This window comes from Phyllostomus hastatus, unplaced genomic scaffold, assembly GCF_019186645.2.
Source record: "Phyllostomus hastatus isolate PE091 unplaced genomic scaffold, TTU_PhHast_1.1 phas_scaffold_182, whole genome shotgun sequence".
In the NCBI taxonomy this organism is placed as follows: domain Eukaryota; kingdom Metazoa; phylum Chordata; class Mammalia; order Chiroptera; family Phyllostomidae; genus Phyllostomus; species Phyllostomus hastatus.
The window spans coordinates 17,979,068-17,997,014 of NW_025334013.1; the positions used below are offsets into that span (position 1 = coordinate 17,979,068).

At 49.1% G+C, this 17,947-nt stretch overlaps 1 protein-coding gene across 5 annotated transcripts; it reads left to right on the plus strand.

Annotated features, from left to right (window-relative positions):
* Positions 1-2,354: 2,354 nt before the first annotated feature.
* Positions 2,355-15,429, plus strand: RCC1 (regulator of chromosome condensation 1). 5 transcript variants are annotated; one of them, XM_045859816.1, is made up of 11 exons: positions 2,355-2,446; positions 8,784-8,865; positions 9,424-9,534; positions 10,377-10,564; positions 10,735-10,914; positions 11,953-12,049; positions 12,160-12,282; positions 12,771-12,926; positions 13,141-13,260; positions 13,595-13,747; positions 14,696-15,429. In XM_045859816.1, exons 2-11 carry the CDS (start codon positions 8,793-8,795, stop codon positions 14,869-14,871), a joined length of 1,377 nt encoding a protein of 458 aa, XP_045715772.1. In that variant the 5' UTR covers positions 2,355-2,446; positions 8,784-8,792; the 3' UTR covers positions 14,872-15,429. The 5 variants fall into 5 exon arrangements, with proteins under 5 accessions (XP_045715772.1, XP_045715775.1, XP_045715773.1 ...); XM_045859817.1 differs by lacking the exon at positions 2,355-2,446 and adding an exon at positions 2,493-2,600; XM_045859818.1 differs by lacking the exon at positions 2,355-2,446 and adding an exon at positions 7,071-7,093.
* Positions 15,430-17,947: the final 2,518 nt, after the last annotated feature.

Here is a 17,947-nt window from a genome sequence, read left to right on the forward strand (position 1 = left end):
AATATGTTTTGTATTACTTGAATCCTTTTGAATTTACCAAGACTTGTTCTATGACCCAGAATATGCTCTACCTTGGTAAATGTTTCCCATGCACTTGGAAAGCACATGTCATTGATTGTTGTTTGAAGAAAGCAAGGTGGAGTATGAAGAAAGGTAAAGGGTTCTATAAATGTCAGTAGGTTCAAATTGGTTGCTTCAAGTCTACTACACCCTTGCTGTTTTTCTGCCTACATTTTCTATCAACTCTTGAGAATGGGGTACTGACATTTCCAGCTATAGCAGTGGATTTGTCTATTTCTCCTGGATGTTCTCTCAGTTTTAGCTTCATGTATTTTGAAGCTCTGTTATTAGTTGTATATATGTGTAAAATAAAAATTGATTTTTGGGTTCAAAGAAGGAAAAGTTAAGTGGGGCCAAGGAAATCTTCATGGAGATGGGAACTGAATTGAACTTTAAAATGTGTCAAGAATTCAGCTAGGTAGGAAGAAAGGCACCTGGTAGGAGAACAGCCCAGGTAAAAGTGAGAAGGTGGGGATGATAATGGGTACCTTCAGAGTACGGTGCTGGGGGTAAGGGGGCCTTTTGCCACCTGATACTGCAAGCACAGTACCAAAGAAATTTCTAGGCTCTCGGAGATTTCTGAACGGGGCAAGGTCTCACAGCCATGACTTAGGGAGACTAACTTGGAGATAATGGTGAAATGAGATGGAGGGGAAGAAATGAGAGGTGGGAGCTGAGGCCAGGAAAGTGGTGCTTCCAACCAGAGGGCAGACAGAAACACGAAGGAGAAGGGAGAGAGGAAACAGAAAAGAAGGTTTGGATCTATCCTTCTCAGAGAACCCTAACTTTGGTTGGAAGGATGAAGATGATTGGGGAGGGGGTCTAGATCCATGGGTGCTGGGTCATCTGTGTAGGGATGTAGGGATGCAACTTAGTATGGAGCTCAGAACCAGATTGGATGCTGCCCTCTCATGTAAAAAGTGGCGGCTCAGCTCCGAACAAGAGCTCTGGCCCCTCCTGCCACTTACATGATGGCTCCAGAGAACATCTTTAACCTCTCTGAACCTCATTTTTCTCATTTTTCAACTGTCAAGAGGCTTTTGAAAGGAACAAATGTGCTAAAGAACGTGGGCGGACATGTTTTTGTAGTTAAAGTAAAGGTTTTTACAAAATAGGTGACAAATATCATTTTTATAATTACATTAAGCCATGTGAATGAGTAAGCTCTTGGAGGAAGACAGCAAAGTGAGATCAGAAATCCCAGGGCTTAAACTTGGAGAAATGTCACGGTACTATATCATCCAAAGGAGGAGGTCGTGATGGAGGCAGAGGTAAACTTGAAGAGGTAAGAGATCCTCAAGATGGGGAGTATTTTGGGGTGGGCTCTACAGAGTAAAAGAAATTCAGTTGGTAAATATTCATCAAAGGTGTCCATCTGTTTGGGTATGATAGAATGACTTTCAGAGTCAGAATCAACATGAAATGGAGAAAACACGGACTGCAGTGGTCACTGCCCTGACCTGGGAAACCACCCAAACAATCAAATGGCCACAGAGGTCACCTCAGGGAACAACTGAAATCTTCACAAACGGTTTGTGTCCATCCTGAAGAAAGAGAGGGTCTTGTGCTAACCAGAGAGGGTCATCCGCTTGGTGCCCATTTTCCTTCTCCAGACCCCCACCCCCAAGTCACACCCTCTTCTTCTTTCTAGTCTTCCTCCCTCACTCCGCCCCCGACCCCTACCTCTTGGTTTCCCCTTCCCGCAAATCCATTCTCCATTCTGTTCTAAAGCAAAAATCTATTCATGTCACTCCCATGGTCAAACCCCTTCTATAGTGCCCTGTTGCCTCAGGCGTGAGGCTGCACTTTTGAGGCACACACGACTGTGCGTCCACTGCCCTGCTCCCCTGCGCCAGCCTCTCCCATCGCCACACGCACTCTGCTCCAATCAGACCTTAGCCGTTTCCTGGCTTCTTCCAGTTAACTTGGGAAGCCTTTCCTAAGTCCCAGCTGAACCGGATGCCCCTGGGCGTACCCTTGTCATAGCTCCTCCTTGTAGATAATCTGATTTCTCATCTTTCTCTTAATGGTCAGGGAAGATCAGTATCTCTTTTCTCTGTACAGTCCCTTCCACACCAGATTTTCCTCCAAGAAGAAAAACACTTTTCAAGTGGTATTTCTGGTTGTCAGTCCACTTGTCCTGATATGGGGGTCTCCAAAATATAGACCCACTGTACCAGCGGAGTGCCATGGAGAGGTTGGACTAGAGCTCCCTATGGGGAGCCTGTCACTTGCACTTCCATTGGAAGCCGCCAGGGGTCGCTGGGCTCTTTGTTTTCCTTTTTGGCCCGGGTCAGGGCCAGAGGCCTGCAGAGCGCATGCTCTGGGGCAGTTCGCGGCCCAGCCAGTGAGCCGAAGAGTTCCTTGTAGCTTGACCTGCACGGAGGTAGGTCGCGCGCCTCCCAGGAGAAGGGTCCTGGAGGACGGCTGTCCCTGAGTGACCAAAGCTGGAGCACTGGGCTCCCCGGAGGGCTGGGGCCGTTGTTTGCGGGCGCCGGGTCTCTTGGCGACGACTCCACGTGAAGCCAGGCGGAAGGAAGGCAAGGGTGTGGGTGCGCGTGTCCCCGGTTCCACCGGGGCGTCCGGGAGCGGGCCGGGCCCCACCTCGCTTGAGCGAAGGCCAAGTGGCCCCTTTGCCGCCGCGCCTCTCATTCCGGGCCCGCTCGCCTGCGCAGGCGGGAGATTCAAACGGCCCAAGCGCGACTGGCCGGGGTGCGCGTGGCCGCGGTGACCTCGGTGCGGGCGCGTGGACCTGCTTTCCTTGCTGAGTCGAGCTGGTTGCGCTGGGGGGTGGGTGGAGTGCATTTCCGAGGCGGGAAAAGTGATTTTTGTTCAGCCTTCGTTTGGAGAATTCAGTTTGCAGATTGGGGAAGGAATCCTGACCGGCACGGATCTGCTTTAGGAGCTGGATGGTAGGCTTGTGAGGGTCAGCTGCAGGACAGGAAATCCCAGCATCAGCAGGCACCAAGACTACTGTTGGCTAGTTGGGGAGGTGTGCGCTGAACTCCGTATCAACTCATCTGTCAACAGATTATTTACTGGCTGTCTGCCCCGTGCCGCACTTGCAGGGCTGGTGAACAAAGGCCCTGTGTGGCCTTTAAGGAGCTCCCGGTCTCCTTGGGGAGACCCATGTGGGGCCACAATTACATAAGGGCCAGTGTGATCATCGATGTATGCCGCGGAGCCAGGGGCACTGCTGCTGGCAAGTCATTCATTCATCAAAGAGTAAATGAGGTGCTCCAACCAAGTGTGACTCGGGTGTCCCAGCAGAAGTTGAGTGTATGGAGTGTTACACAGGAACTCAGAGGGTGTCACCCAACCCTGCCCAGGAGGGTCAGGGATGGCTTTCCAGGTGAAGTGATGCTTGAACCGGCTTTTAATGGACCTGTGGAGTTATTCAGGCACACTGAGGGTGGAGGGATTAGGGTGACCCAGGTGGAGGGAACGGCACATGCAAAAGCATGAAGGCCCAGGTGAGTGTTGCAATCAGGGATCCCACAGGTGTTTGAGTCTGACTGGAACACAGGGTACTGTGAGGGGAATAACAAGGTAGTGGGTCTTGAACGGTCTCGGGTGCAAGACCAAGGAACACTGGGTAGGAGTGGAAGAGGCAGGGATGGTTTCATGCAAGAAGGGCATTGGAATGGAGTCTGGAACAATGAATTAAGGATTTCATGCTCCTGTTTCCAACGCATCTCAAGAGCAGGTATCCTGTTTAGCTTTGCAACTTACTAGTTGAACCCCCATGGGCCACTCACCCAATCCCCCAGTTACCAGTTTCTTTATGTGTAAAATGAAGATAAGAGGCATGCGGTGTGAATTACTAATATCCTATAATTTTTACAAAGCAGCGGTTCTAACATCTAATGGAAGATGTAGCCCCTTTCCTTCTGCAGAAAATAAACATAAACCCAGGCACAGCTCTGTATACAAGGGGGATCCCCTGATGAAGAACTCTTGGGGTGACGTACCCCAGCACTGTGCTTGGCACACAGCAGGAGTCCAGCAGCAAATGTTTGTTGACATATGAGCCTCTGTCCTCCCTTCCCTGGGTATCTTTCTCACAAAGAGATTTTTCAGACTCTGGTTGGGGCAGGCAGGTGTCTGCCTGCTGACACTGGGGATCAGGAAGTGGTGGTAGGGACAGCTGCTGTGGTCAGACAGGACTTTTGTCTTCCTTTACAGAAATGAAACTGGTGAAGTCACGGGGTCTGGAGGGGGCACAGCAGAAATGCCAGGCCCCTGGTAGACTGTCTAGTCTGGTGTGCCTGCATTCATCACATGAAGAAACGGAGGCTCACAGAGGAGTGGGAAGGGGAGCTCTGGCCCTGGTGGGGAGTGGGCAGGAGATTACCATTTCATCCTACCCCTGTGTGGCCTGGGGTGCCTCACCCTGAACCTCAGCTTTCTTATCTGTGAAGCCAGGGTGATCACATCTCAGAAGGCAGGTGTGAGCATTCTAGGAGAGTTGACTCTGTGTGTGACTTTTAATTATTTGGGACTGTGTCTCACTGTTCTCCCAGACTGTGAGCTCCTTGAAGATGGAAGCTGCGTTTGTCTGTCGGGCAGTGATGGTGGGAGACAAAAGACTGTACTTATTCCCAGACCAGACGCTCACTGTCTGACTCAGAAAACACACCCAGAGCAGTTAGAGAGGGAGTGTGCACGAAGGACTATTTGTGCACCAGAGGACGCAGGTGGGGAATGGGTGTATGGCTCCACCTTTGAGGAGGTGCCCTCTCGTCCCCTGCCCTGCCCCTAGGGTTGCTCACAGCGGCACTGCAGTGCCCAGAGACCTGCATCTGAGAGATGAGGATTCTCAGGCTTGGAGAAGTCAGGTCTGTTGGACTCGACAGCCAGTGCTCAACCCCACCGCAGCAGGCAGTTACACCCATTGTCCTTCCCCACACCCTTCAGATTCTTTTTTTTTTTTTTTTAAGAATTTTTTTTAAGATTCTATCTATTTTTAGAGAGGGAAGGGAGGGAGAAAGAGAGAGAGAGAAACATCAATGTGCGGTTACTGGGGGCCGTGGCCTGCAACCAGGCATGTGCCATGACTGGGAATCGAACCTGCGATGCTTTGGTTTGCAGCCTGCCCTCAATCCACTGAGCTACGCCAGCCAGGGCCCTTCGGATTCTTCACTCGTCCCACCCTCCCCCTTAGGCCCAGCTGTCCCAGTGTCTCCGCTCTTGCTGTCCTCTGCTTCTCAGCTGCCTTCTGCCCTCTGCTCCTGGTGTTTGGCCAAGCTCAGGAGGGAACCCTGGGGAGGCCTGCCCAGGCTGCCTCCACCCCTGCCCAGATCACAGCCTACCTTTAGCCAGCCTGTTGTTTTGTCTTACTTATTTTTCAATTCATCAGGTATGTCTGGGTTCTATTCCTGGCGCTCCTTTACTGGCTGTGTGAACTTTGGCTGGCGAATTTACTTTCTGAGCCTCAGTTCTCTCAACTGTGAAGTGGGAGTGAGAGTGCCTTCTTCAGCTTGTTGCGAGAAGTAAAATGTTGTTTGCGTGTAGAAGACAGGAGTGGCCAGTGCCCAGACAGGCTTATATTTTAAGGAGTAGATTTGTATGGTGGATAGACATGTAAATAAAGTCATTATGGTCCCAAAATTTGTCCTGATTTCTCTGGGAGAGAATGATTACCTTAGGATTGGGAGAGGAATCCGAGGTGATTTACCAGAGGAACTTAAAGTGTTTAAAAATGCAAACCTGAAGGCATTCTTCTTAAAACCTTCCTGTTTCCCTCAATCCAGCCCTTGGTTCCCTTGTGCCTTCTGACTACTTTCTCCAGCTGCAGCCTCTCTGGCGCTCCCAGGCCCCTAGACCCAGCACACTGTGCTGGGCGCTGTTGTCCCGGTCTGACTTTCTCTTCTGTTTCAGGTCTTAGCTTACATGTCAGCTCCCTGATCACTCTCCTTCCTTTTTCCAGTTATTCTCTCTCTTTTTTCATTATGGCAAAGTATACATAACATAAAATTTATCATTTTAGCCATTTATAAGTGTGCAGTTTGTGTAGATGTATAGCATCAAGTACATGTACATTGTTGCGTGATTCCCAAGTTACTCTCTCATGTAGCACCTTGTCTGTCCTTCACACAGCACCGTCTGTAGTGAATTTTTTCTTCCCCACTAGAACGTAAGCTCCGTGAGAACAGGGAGAGGGTTAGCATTCTTCTTTCTTGTTACCCCTAGCCCAAAGCCAATCAGTGGTAATAGACACTTAATATTTTGGAATGAATGAATGCTTCCATGTATCGAATACAGCAGGTCATGGAATAATGGTGTTTCATTCAACATTGTTTCATTATAATGCTGATGAGACACTGTAGTCAGTTCACTTAAAGTCACAGGACCTATGGACGATGTTAAATGTGGAGTTAATGTAGTTATTGTGTGCTTGGCACTTCAAAGTCTATTTTTTTTTAATTTGTAAAAGTTGATTTGAGAAAGAGAGAGAAACATCAGTTTGTTGTTCTGCTTATTTCTGCATTCATTGGTTGCTTCTTGTATGTGCCGTGACTGGGGATTGAACCTGCAACCTTGGTGTATCGGAGACAACGACTCTGACTGAGCTGCCTGGCCAAGGTGGCACTTCAAAGTTCTTTACAAACATTTCATTTAGTCTTTCATTTTGTATGTTTTATGTATTACATTGTATATTCCTACCTAAAAAAGTAAGCCAGAGAAAAGAAAGTATTATTAAGACAATCATAAGGAATAGGAAATTCATTTACAGTACTGCACATATTTATGAAAAAACCCACATGGAAGTGGACCTGGGCATTTCAAACCTGTGTTGTTTAGGGTCAACTGCATTTAGTTTTTCTTTTCTTTTTTGAAATTTTACTTGTTGATCTTTTTTTTCTTTGTTCTTTTTTTATCTTTTTAACTGTATTTAGGTTTGTAAGAAACTGCCAAACAGTCTTCCAAAGTGGCTGTACCACTTTGCATTCCCACCAGCAGTGAATGAAAGTGCCCGGCCCTGACCAGTGTGGCTCAGTTGGTTGGGCGTTGTCGTCCTGCAAAGCAAAAGGTCTCTGTTCTGATTCCCGGTCAGGGCACATGCCTGTCCCTGGGTGGGATGGGGTGTGTACAAGAGGCAACCGACCGATGTTTCTCTCACATGGATGTTTCCCCCCCGTCTTTCTTCCTCCCTTCCCTTCTCTCTCAAAATAAATAAATAAAGTCTTAAAGACAGAGAGAAAGAGAGAGCGCCTGTTGTTCCACATCCTCACCAGCATTTGGCACTGTCAGTGTTCCGGATTTTGGCCGTTCTGATAGATGTGCAGTGGTACATTTGTTCAGTCTTGACAGCAGCCCTGAGAAGTAGTCACGGCATCGCAAAGGCTGGGTGAACCAGCCGCAGCTCTGGCTGATGAAGCCAGTTCTCTCTGATCCCAAAGAACGTGCATTTTTAGTGAGGGAAGAGGGGTCCCAAAGAGGCGGGTTGGAGGGAAGATTCCCATCCTGGGAGAATAAAACTTGGGTGAAGCTCAGAACTGCCACCTCATCAGAGTCAGAACCGGGCCGGTCACAACCTGTAGAAGCTCAACCTGCACGGCCACTTCCCTATCTCCAGTACTCTGTTCTCCTCCCTCAGTGCAGTCAGCAGAATGTGCCCCAAAACTTAGAGGCCGTCTACTATGTTCATACACTGTGGAGTGAGAGCTAAAGAGGCTGAGGCTCTAGGACCCACTGGCAGGAAGGAAGGGAGAGGGGCCAGAGGGCGTTGGCTGCTGGGTAGACCCACACTGAGCCTCAGAAGACTCTTGGGTAGAGACTCTGCCCCTCATCTGTGAAGTGGGGGAGGGGGGTTAGGTCAGTTCAGAGCTCCGCCTGAGCATTGCCTGGGGCAGGCTCTAGGCATGGTGACAACACCAGTATGGATTTACTGAGCACTTATTATGTAATTACTTGTACAGTCTTAGCTCATTTAATCCTGTGCATCACAGAGGTGTCGATACTATTATTCCCACTTTACTGAAGAGGAAACTCAATCAAGAAGAGATTAAATAACTTGACTCCAGGTCAAACAGCTGGAAAGTAGTTAGGCCCAGATTCGGGCTCTAGAGCCTGTCTCTCTCTCTCTCTCTCTCTCTCTCTCTCTCTCTCTCTCTCATCCTCACCCAAGGATGTTTATTTATTGATTTTACAGAGAGAGAGAGAAAGAGACAAACATTGATGTGAGAGAGAAGTGTCAGTTGGTTGCTTCCCATACATGCCCCAACTGGGGATCAAACCCACAACCCAGGGATTTGCCCTGACAGGGAACTGAACCAGCAGCCTTTCAGTTCACAAGCCAGCGCAATGTATCTGCCTTTATATTTCAAAAATGGGATGGACTTTTTAAAATCTGCTTATATTATTTGGCAACAGTAAACATCTTCCTAGTCAATAAATAAATCTCTGAAAGCATCACTTTCAGTGGCTTCATACTGTTTCATCATGAATACACCATATATTATCCAGCAGTTCCCCTACTATTGAGCACATAGGTTGCTGTGTTTTTTAAAAATGTTTTGAAGAATACAATAGAGAATATTTGTGGAACTTAATCTTGGGGTGTATTCCGTTCTTGTTCTTCTCAGACAGATTCTGAGAAGTGGAATTGCTGAGCAGTTCCTCTCGCCTTTTTTCAAGGTTTTCTTTTTCTTAATGTTGCCTGATTAAAGGAGGAAAATAATTACCATTTCTGACATGGAGTATTTATTCGGGTTTTTCAGGACAGAAGGATGCCACCCAAGCGTATAGCTAAGAGAACGTCGCCCCCAGAAGATGCCCTCCTCAAAAGCAAGAAGGCAAAGAGTAAGCTGGCCACTATCTCGTTGTTGGGTGGCCTCTCGAAGCCCCCCAAATCTGGGACTGGGCTCCTTCCCCCTGACATATAAAGCTGAAGGGCCCAGAAGTCCAGGAACTCTACCCAGGTGGAAAGTCTCCTGTAGGTCATTGAATCCCATCCTCTGGGAATCAAAAAGGTACAGAGACTTGTCTAAAAGCACTCAGGTAGAACTACCAAAAAAAATGATCCTAAGGCTTTGCCCCAGGCAGTGATGGGTTATGGTTTAGACCACTGACTTCCAGGTGTGGGTTCAAGGCCTGGCTCTGCCACTCCCTAGGTCTGTGGCTTTGGGCAAGTATCTTAATCTCACTGAGCTTGGATTACCCCATCACAAAATAAAGGGCGAGAACAGTAGGAACCTTACTAGGCTGTTGTAAGGAAAATTAGATAATGTCCTGGTACCATTTGAGGGAGGTGGCTGTGGTCTCTTTCCTAGAGGGAGGCAGGTAGGAGAGCTCCGCCCCCAACCTGGGAAGGAGGAGTGTGAACTCACACTCAGACAAGTGTCTGTCTATGTTTTGCAGACCCTCGCAACCAGGCAGTGAGTTCCCTCGTTGCATCCCACCGCACTCCAGGCACCCGCTACTTCCGAGGTGCCTGCAGGCCAAGCACTCCTGACCAGGAAACCCAACCAGGTGGCTCCCAGCCCTGCACACCCTCTGAGGCCCTGGCAGTTGTGGCTACACCTCCAGGGGAGGGGCTGGGCACCATTGGCTGTCTGGGGCCACAGGCAATTATCATTGGCCAGAAGATGGCCCTGGGTCGCCTACTGGTTGGTGCTTACCTCCAGTAAATACCTGTGTCAGCTCTTACTGTTTCCCTCCCTCTCCAGCTGCTCTGCCTCTGCTGCCTGGAGGACCAATGTGAACGCAGGGTGTCAGTGTGAATTTGTTCAGGAGTTAGGGCACACCCGGATGGAGGCTGGGGACTGTGCTCAGACCCATGGTGGCTCCCTTAGTTTCAGTGCAAACGCTGCTACTTAATTAGCTGTTATCCTCTCTGAGACTCTGTCCCCTTTCCTGTAATATGGGATCTTAAATATGGGAGATCTGTAGCAGGTGGGGGACTACAAAGCAATCTAACAGTAGTAGTAAGCAGTCAGTAAGGGATAGACCTTATTACCTCAATGAGCCCTCACTGTCGGCACCATGGCACCTGGTTAAGAACTTAAAACTAATCAGGAAAACTGTCTTGTGTACTCACTGTTCTCCCCGTGAAGATTCATTTCATAATATGGAGTGGCTCCTTGTTTCCATTTCCTTCCTGTCACAATAATGTACTCAGTTTTATGAACCCTATGAGATAGGTACCAATGCTATCCCCATTTTACAAATGGGGATAGCTCAGAGAGGTCATACTAATGGTCTGTGGCAGAGCAGGGGCTTGAACCCAGGTCTGTGTGATCCCGGAGCCCATGCAGTAACCTCCTCTCTCTAGTCATCCTACTCACTCAGGGGCTGTCTTCTTCACCCCTCAGTCTCTCATAGGTCCCACCGCACAGAACCGGGTCTGGTGCTGACACTGGGCCAGGGAGACGTGGGCCAGCTGGGGCTGGGCGAGAATGTGATGGAGAGGAAGAAGCCAGCCCTCGTTCCCATTCCAGAAGACATCGTACAGGCTGAGGCTGGGGGCATGCACACCGTGTGTCTAAGCAAAAGTGGCCAGGTAGGTGGGGGCGGCACGGGATTGGACAGGGTCTGGGGTTTGGAGAAGGAGCTTCGAGCCAGCACACCACTTCTCTATGGAAATGGAGCTGGCTAGCTGAGCAGGGGGTGGTCGGAACAAGAGTGGACTGAAAGGCCAGACCTTGCACTAATGGGGCACCCCGCACACAGGTCTACTCCTTTGGCTGCAACGACGAGGGTGCCCTGGGAAGGGACACGTCAGTGGAAGGCTCAGAGATGGTTCCCGGGAAAGTGGAACTGCAAGAGAAGGTGGTACAAGTGTCAGCAGGAGACAGTCACACAGCAGCCCTCACCGAGGATGGCCGTGTCTTCCTCTGGGGCTCCTTCCGGGTAAGATGGTCTGGAAGCCTGCCCGGGGGCTGACAGGCAGGTTAACTGGTGGGGCCCCATGGAGGACTCATCTCTGCACCCCTGTTGTGCTGACTGGTGAGGGAATCAAGTCCCAGAGTTGGAGCCTGGGCCTCGACCCAGGTCTGTGGCTTCTTCATTCGGGACTGTCCACACCACTGGCTGTTTTCTTGAATCCGGTGTCGTGAAGTGTGTGTCTTGGGAAGGGGTGAGTCCAGGATGTCTTTGAGCTGAGGCTGTTGCAGGAAGCCTGTTACCCTCACCCATCTCCCCGCCTTCAACCTCCCCTCTCCCCTCCCAGCCTTCTCCCACACTTCCCAGGAGGTCTGGGGGGAAATCGTCACGTATCAGAGTTTTCAAGGCACAGGAGTGAAGTTTAAAAAGCAAATTCATCATTAAAATTATTTTGGTACTTTGGTATTTAATTTACTTTAAAATGTCAAAAAATCTGATGAGGTGTTTCCTCATCAATGCTATTTAAAAAAAATTTTTAAAGATTTTATTTATTTATTTTAGGGGAACAGAGGGAGAGAGATATCAGTGTGTGGTTGTGTCTCACACGCCCCCTACTGAGGACCTGGCCCACAGCCCAGGCATGTGCCCTGACTGGGAATTGAACCAGAGACCCTTTGATTCGCAGGCCTGTACTCAATCCACTGAGCCACACCAGCCAGGGCTATTTTTCAATTTTACAGAGCATTTCAAACACATAAAAGTAATCAGAGTAATAATATTGAATGTTCATCTACTCACCTTAACAATTATCAACTTTTGGGCAAACTTGTTTCCTTTCTGCTCCCATGCACTCCCCAACTCCTTTGTTATTTTAGTGCAACTCCCAGACCGTGCGTGATTTCATTCATACGTATTTCACTACGTGGCCTGGCTCCTGCGCACCTCTCCATCGCTGTCTGGCACCAATCCCCCTTACCAGACAGCTCTGTGGCTGCCTGCAAGCCTGCGCCTGTCTGGTATGGGGCATGCAGGGCTTCTGATAAGTGCTCTGCCCCTTCCTTCCAGGACAATAATGGTGTGATCGGGCTCTTGGAGCCCATGAAGAAGAGCATGGTTCCCGTGCAAGTGCAGCTGAGTGTGCCCGTGGTGAAGGTGGCCTCGGGTGAGTCGGGTTCCTTGCTCCGGGCAGGACTTGGAGAACCTTGTTCTGGTGCTGGCCCCGCTTTGGGCTTCACAGACAAGCCCTGCATCCTGCCTTCCTCTCATCCTCAGGAAACGACCACTTGGTGATGCTCACAGCTGATGGTGACCTCTACACTTTGGGCTGCGGGGAGCAGGGCCAGCTGGGCCGTGTGCCTGAATTATTTGCCAATCGTGGTGGCCGGCAGGGCCTTGGTAGGTGGCTTGGGTCCCTCTGGCAGGGCAATCTGGCAGTCCAGTCGCTGATGAAGGCCATAGGCAGGAGGGATTCCCTGTGTGTGTTTAGGCTTACATCAGGTAGACTTGCAGAGGTAGTTAACACCCGGGACTGTAGAGCCAGGCTACCCTGGGTTTGAATCGTGGTTCTTCCACCTACTGTGGGACCCTGGACATAGTTTCCTCGTCGCTAAACCTACCTACCTCACTGGGGTGCTATGAGGTTAACTGAGCTAACATAGCAGAATGGCTGGCACCTGGTAAGTTCCGTGTCCACATCACCTCTTGGGGCCTCGGGAGTCTGAGTAAGGCACTCTCTTGGCCTCGGTTACCTCATCTCTGCATAAGGAGAGAAGTTGCTGCTCAGCCTCCCCATGAGGGTTTAGTGATGTGGAGAAACCGACACAGGGCAGAGAGGAGAGGCTGTGTGTGCCCGCCACTGACCCTGGCTTTTTCTCTGCCTGCAGAACGACTCCTGGTCCCCAAGTGTGTGATGTTGAAATGCAGGGGAAGCCGGGGCCACGTGAGATTCCAGGATGCCTTCTGTGGCGCCTACTTCACTTTTGCCATCTCCCTCGAGGGCCATGTGTATGGCTTTGGCCTTTCAAACTACCATCAGCTCGGTGAGTCCCCAGAGTGACCTGGGCTCCAGTCCTGGTCCACTACTCATTTATCTGTACCCTCGGTGGGGTCCCCCTCAGAGCCACCGTTCTGTCGTCTGTGAAATGAGAATGTCCACACGCTGGTGGGGTTTGGGTGGTCTGTGTGGGAGGGGATGAAGGACAGCTCCTTGGACACCTTCACGCCTGACAACTCTATCCTGGCCTTGTTTCCCAGGAACCCCAGGCACAGAATCCTGCTTTGTACCCCAGAACCTGACCTCCTTCAAGAACTCTACCAAGTCCTGGGTGGGCTTCTCTGGTGGCCAGCACCATACAGTCTGCATGGATTCGGAAGGTGGGCCCTTTGTTGGATCAGGAGTGCCGTGTCTCCTCTGCACGGGCCTGGCCTGACCCCTGAGACCACAGCCCTTGGAACCTGGGCTTGCTCCATGGATTGGGCCAGGTGTGGGCCCATGAGGGTCTCACTTGCCCCCGGAGTCCTGGTGCTCTTCCAAGTATGAGTTCAGTGGGGGAGGTTCTCCCAGGACTCCCCCAAATTGGAAAAGACATTGCAAACCCCCTCCTCATCACCCTGGGAATGGGGAGCAGCTCCCATAGATAGGGGAACTGCCCTGGCCGACCTGGGACGCACCCTCTGTGACCCCTCATCTCTCCCCTTCCTCCCACAGGAAAAGCATACAGCCTGGGCCGGGCTGAGTACGGGCGGCTGGGCCTCGGGGAGGGTGCCGAGGAGAAGAGTGTACCCACCCTCATCTCCAGGCTGCCTGCCGTCTCCTCGGTGGCTTGTGGGGCCTCTGTGGGCTATGCTGTGACCAAGGATGGTGAGTGGGGCTGCCCGCGGTTGGTCTGGCTGGGGCCTGGGCCTGGGAGTTGTGTGTGATTCTTGCCAAGCTGGCTGGGAGGCCCTGGTGGCCGCCGGCAGGTGCAGCTGAGATGCAGAGGGCAGTGTTTATGATAACATCATTTTCCTCCTGCTTGTCAAAAGCTCTGGCTTTGATGAACTTAACGTGAATAAATGAATTTTCATAAAGGTGATTTTGTTCTGTAGAGGAGAAAAACAGCAAAAGAGAAATATAACCAAAACCTAGCCAGGCAACAGGACTTGAACCCAGATCTTCAGACTCCCAATTCAGGCTTTTCTTTACATTTTCCTCCATGGTGACCCTTTTATTTACAACCTAGTACATGCCAACTTCCCAGGGAGTTACAGTTAGAATTATATTAGGAGAAGAAGGCGTCATAGTCGGGGTTCTGACAAGCACAGCAGAGAAGGGTGTGAGCAGGCGGCCACCGAAGCCTGAGCGGGTGAGTGTCACAGCCGTGGAAACCATGAGAGGTCAGCCTGGTGCAGCTGCCTCATCTGGGATTACCTGGAGCAGCGTTCCTGACAGACTGGGGCTTGTCCTGCACCTTGAAGGTTTATGATAAGCAAAGGAGGGCATCCTGGGCGCAGGGACATAGAGAGCCATCTCAGGTGGCCGGTCCTGGGAGCGCAGGGTGGTGTAGAGGTCTGGGGAGTGGCCTTGAACGTCATGCTTAGGAGCAGGGGGATCTTTGGCAATGTGTAAGGACTGTGGTACCGGGATGACAAAGCTTTTATCCATCATCTCCTTGACATTTCCCAGTTTCCCTGAACTCCCAGAGGCTGGGACATTCCAGTAGGCCAAGGCTGAATAAAACTCACCCTTATGTCCCACGCTTCTCTCACTACAGAGAGACGAGGCTCTGGGTCCTGAAGACGACTGCCCCTGTTTCTCTCTCTCTCACAGGTCGTGTTTTTGCCTGGGGTATGGGCACAAACTACCAGCTGGGCACAGGGCAAGAGGAGGACTCCTGGAGCCCCGTGGAGATGACAGGCAAACAGCTGGAGAACCGAATGGTTTTATCTGTGTCCAGCGGGGGCCAGCACACAGTCTTACTGGTGAAGAACAAGGAACAGAGCTGATGAAGCCTCGGAGGGCCTGGCTCCCAGCCCCTGCACCCTCCCTCCCGGAACACGGAAGCCGTGATGACTGTGGGCTCCAGCAGGCTTCCCCTAGCCCCAAGTACTTTGTCATCTCCTGCCTTTTCTCCATCCACAGAACAGAACCATCTTTTTCTTCCTCCTTCCTGGAATTGTCCTGTAACCTACAGGATGAAGGGAGGGGAGCGGGTTTTGTGGGAATGTTGCTCACCCCAGAACTATGTGATTAGACCGTTCCCCCTCCTCCCTACCTCCCATGGTCCTAGCGGACCCTGGTTTTGTCTACCAAAAACCAAAACTTCCTCTCGGGGGACTTGGTTCTCACACCCTGAGAAGTCGGGCCCCATCAAGCCCTACTCTAGTCATGTGCCACTCTGCCTGCCCTTGATGATCCACATGCAGACAAACGGTACAGTTGTTAGACCCAGCTGTCATGGACCCGCGCCTGGGGGAAACTAGAGAAGGGGCAGGGCTACCAGCCATGGGCAAGCCCAAGCCAAATATTTGGCTCTGAACAGGTGTTCGTGGGTCAGACAAAAAGACGATCCTCCGCTTGATTAAAAAAGCCAATTAGCCTTTCTCCCAGAAGCACAAAGCATTCTGCCCTGCACTGCCGACCCAGCCTGCCTCACCTGCAGCCGAGGGCCCGAAATCTGGAAAGGAAGCTACGCCTGCAGAGCAGGACATGGGCGGAGAGGGAAAGGAGGGTTTTCGAAACAAACATAGCAATATCAAGAATGAAGGGAGGGCAGGGAAGAGGTTTGGATGGGCAGAGGCTGGTCCCCAGAAAGCGAAGCAGCAGCTTGTACAGTGTCTGAAAAAATAGCAAGCAGTTTAATTTTTTTTAATGTAAAGTATTTTAGAAGGGAGAGTGAAATCTTTTAACATTTTGAATAAATTTAGAGTTTTATAAAACAGGCCACTTGTTTTCTACACACTCCCTGCTTTTTTAAGGGAGCATCTGCTGTGCTGGGAAGGGCAGGATAGACCCACATCTGTGAACTTGGCCAAGACTAGTACTTAAGGCGATGTCAAGATGTCCTGATACGTGCCTGTCAGCTATTGATGTGGACTGTTCCATACAAATCAAAAGAAAATTGATTTTTGTTTAGGTATTTATGTTCCAGGAATCATTGTATTTTTAAAAAAGATTATGCTGCATAATATGAGACATGGAATGGTTCTTCAGCGTCTTAGTCCCAAACCAGAACAGTACATCTCTAGAAATACTTAAACTGAGCCTGCTGTTGTATCATTTTCAACAGCGGATGTAACTGATCAAACATGATTGATTACACGGTAACTCTTAAGGCAGCCTAAGTACATTAACGTAGGTTTTCACAGGCAGTGGAACAAACAAAACATACAGCTGATCTGTCCAGTATGGTGGTCACTAGCTTTAAGTGGCCATTTTCATTTAAATCAATTAAAATTTGTAAAAATTTTAAATTCTGTTGCACTGGCTACATTTTGAGTCCTCAATAATTACATGTGGCTAGTGTGATGGCATTGGGCTATATAAATGTAGAAATATATAGAACATTTCTATAATTGCAGAAAGTTACAACGGACAGTGTTGATATAGGAGGTCTGTATGTGTATAACTGGAAAGTTTTATCAGTGCCAGAAAGATTCTTGGATGTAAGTGACTCTTGGAAAAATGAATATGATGTAAAATAACTTAAAATGTATTCTGTGATTTTTACCCCATTTGAACTTGTGGTTTTGATGCAGGTGCTATACTGATTAGAAATTGACTTCTTAGGAAAAAAATCATATTTTTTATTATATTTTCTTTGTAAAGAAGCACCTGTGTGTTTGCTACTCCCTCCACCCCTTGCCAAACTCCAATTGGGTTAGAGTTACAGGATTTTTTTTTCCTTTTGACAATACAGCAGGTTGAAAGTACCATTCTTAGTGATAGCTCTTGTGAATTGGGACTTAGAATGAACCAGGCATTGTGCTGAGCCCTTTATAGGCAATAATATTTTATTTAATCCTCACATCAGCCCTTCAAAGTAGTAATTGCTGTCCCTCAGGAAACAGTCCCTGAGAGTTCAAGTGACTTGCCTGGAGTCAGGTGAGTACACAGGCTAGACTGGAATCTAAATCAGCCTGCACCCGAGCCTGGCACTCGATCACTTGGCCTTGTAATGCTTGTAAGAGGTAGAAAGCTGTGTGTCGTGCCTTACATTGGAACAGTGTCAGGCCACACAGTGTGTGCTCTGTGAGTCTTGGCTGTTATGACGATTATACATGTTTTTATTTCCTGGAGTTAATAATGAATTGCCTTGTCTTTCAAGTGTTTAGTTTTTTTAGTCATACCCAGCACTCTCAATTTTATCTTGCCCCTTCCTCCTTCAGTTTGGATTGGTTACCCCAAAACAATTGTAGTCATAGTACCCCATGTGGCTCGGCTGTAAGTAATATTGACAAAGTAATAATGTAAATGTTCAATACTGCTTTAACAAAAAAATTATCAGAAGATGGAGAAGTATGTATGTAGGAAGGATAGTTGCTTAAAATATCTGAAACTATAAGTGAAAGTATGTTATTTAGAAATACACAGATAGATTCTAAGGAAAAGATTTGGAAATCACTGCCCCACTAGAGTGGCTAGATGGGTAAGGGACTGCTGTTTCTGACAGAAATTCAGCAAATGCTTCTTTCAGTGTATATCCGAAACATTGTGGGGATTTGATTAGAAACAAATGTACAAAGATCCCTGTCCCGTGAAGCTTATATTCTAAATTAAGAATATTTTTACATTTTCCATATTTTAAAAACAGTAAGCAGAGTGCAACACAGGGGCTAGCAAACAGTACTGAATATATAGCTGTAAGTTGTAATTCTAAGGCCTCAACACCCTATGAGTAAGCACTAGTGTCATTCACATTAATCTCAGAGGTTCAAAAACTTGCCACAATAATGGAGAAGGGGTTGGGATTGGTGCTCCATTTGTTTGAATCTACAGCCAGGGTACCCAACCACAACGCTACTATTGCAGTGAGTAGGGTAAAGCTGGAAAGTTGGCAACTCATGGTTGGATCTCAGGTTT

What these genes read in the sequence shown, in the direction of transcription:
- RCC1 (XM_045859816.1), top strand. Translation starts at nt 8,793, where the DNA reads ATGCCACCCAAGCGTATAGCTAAGAGAACGTCGCCCCCAGAAGATGCC. An exon ending in TGACCAGGAAACCCAACCAG is followed by an intron (nt 9,535 to 10,376) that starts GTGGCTCCCAGC and finishes TTCACCCCTCAG; the next exon opens with TCTCTCATAGGTCCCACCGC. An exon ending in TTCAAACTACCATCAGCTCG is followed by an intron (nt 12,927 to 13,140) that starts GTGAGTCCCCAG and finishes CTTGTTTCCCAG; the next exon opens with GAACCCCAGGCACAGAATCC.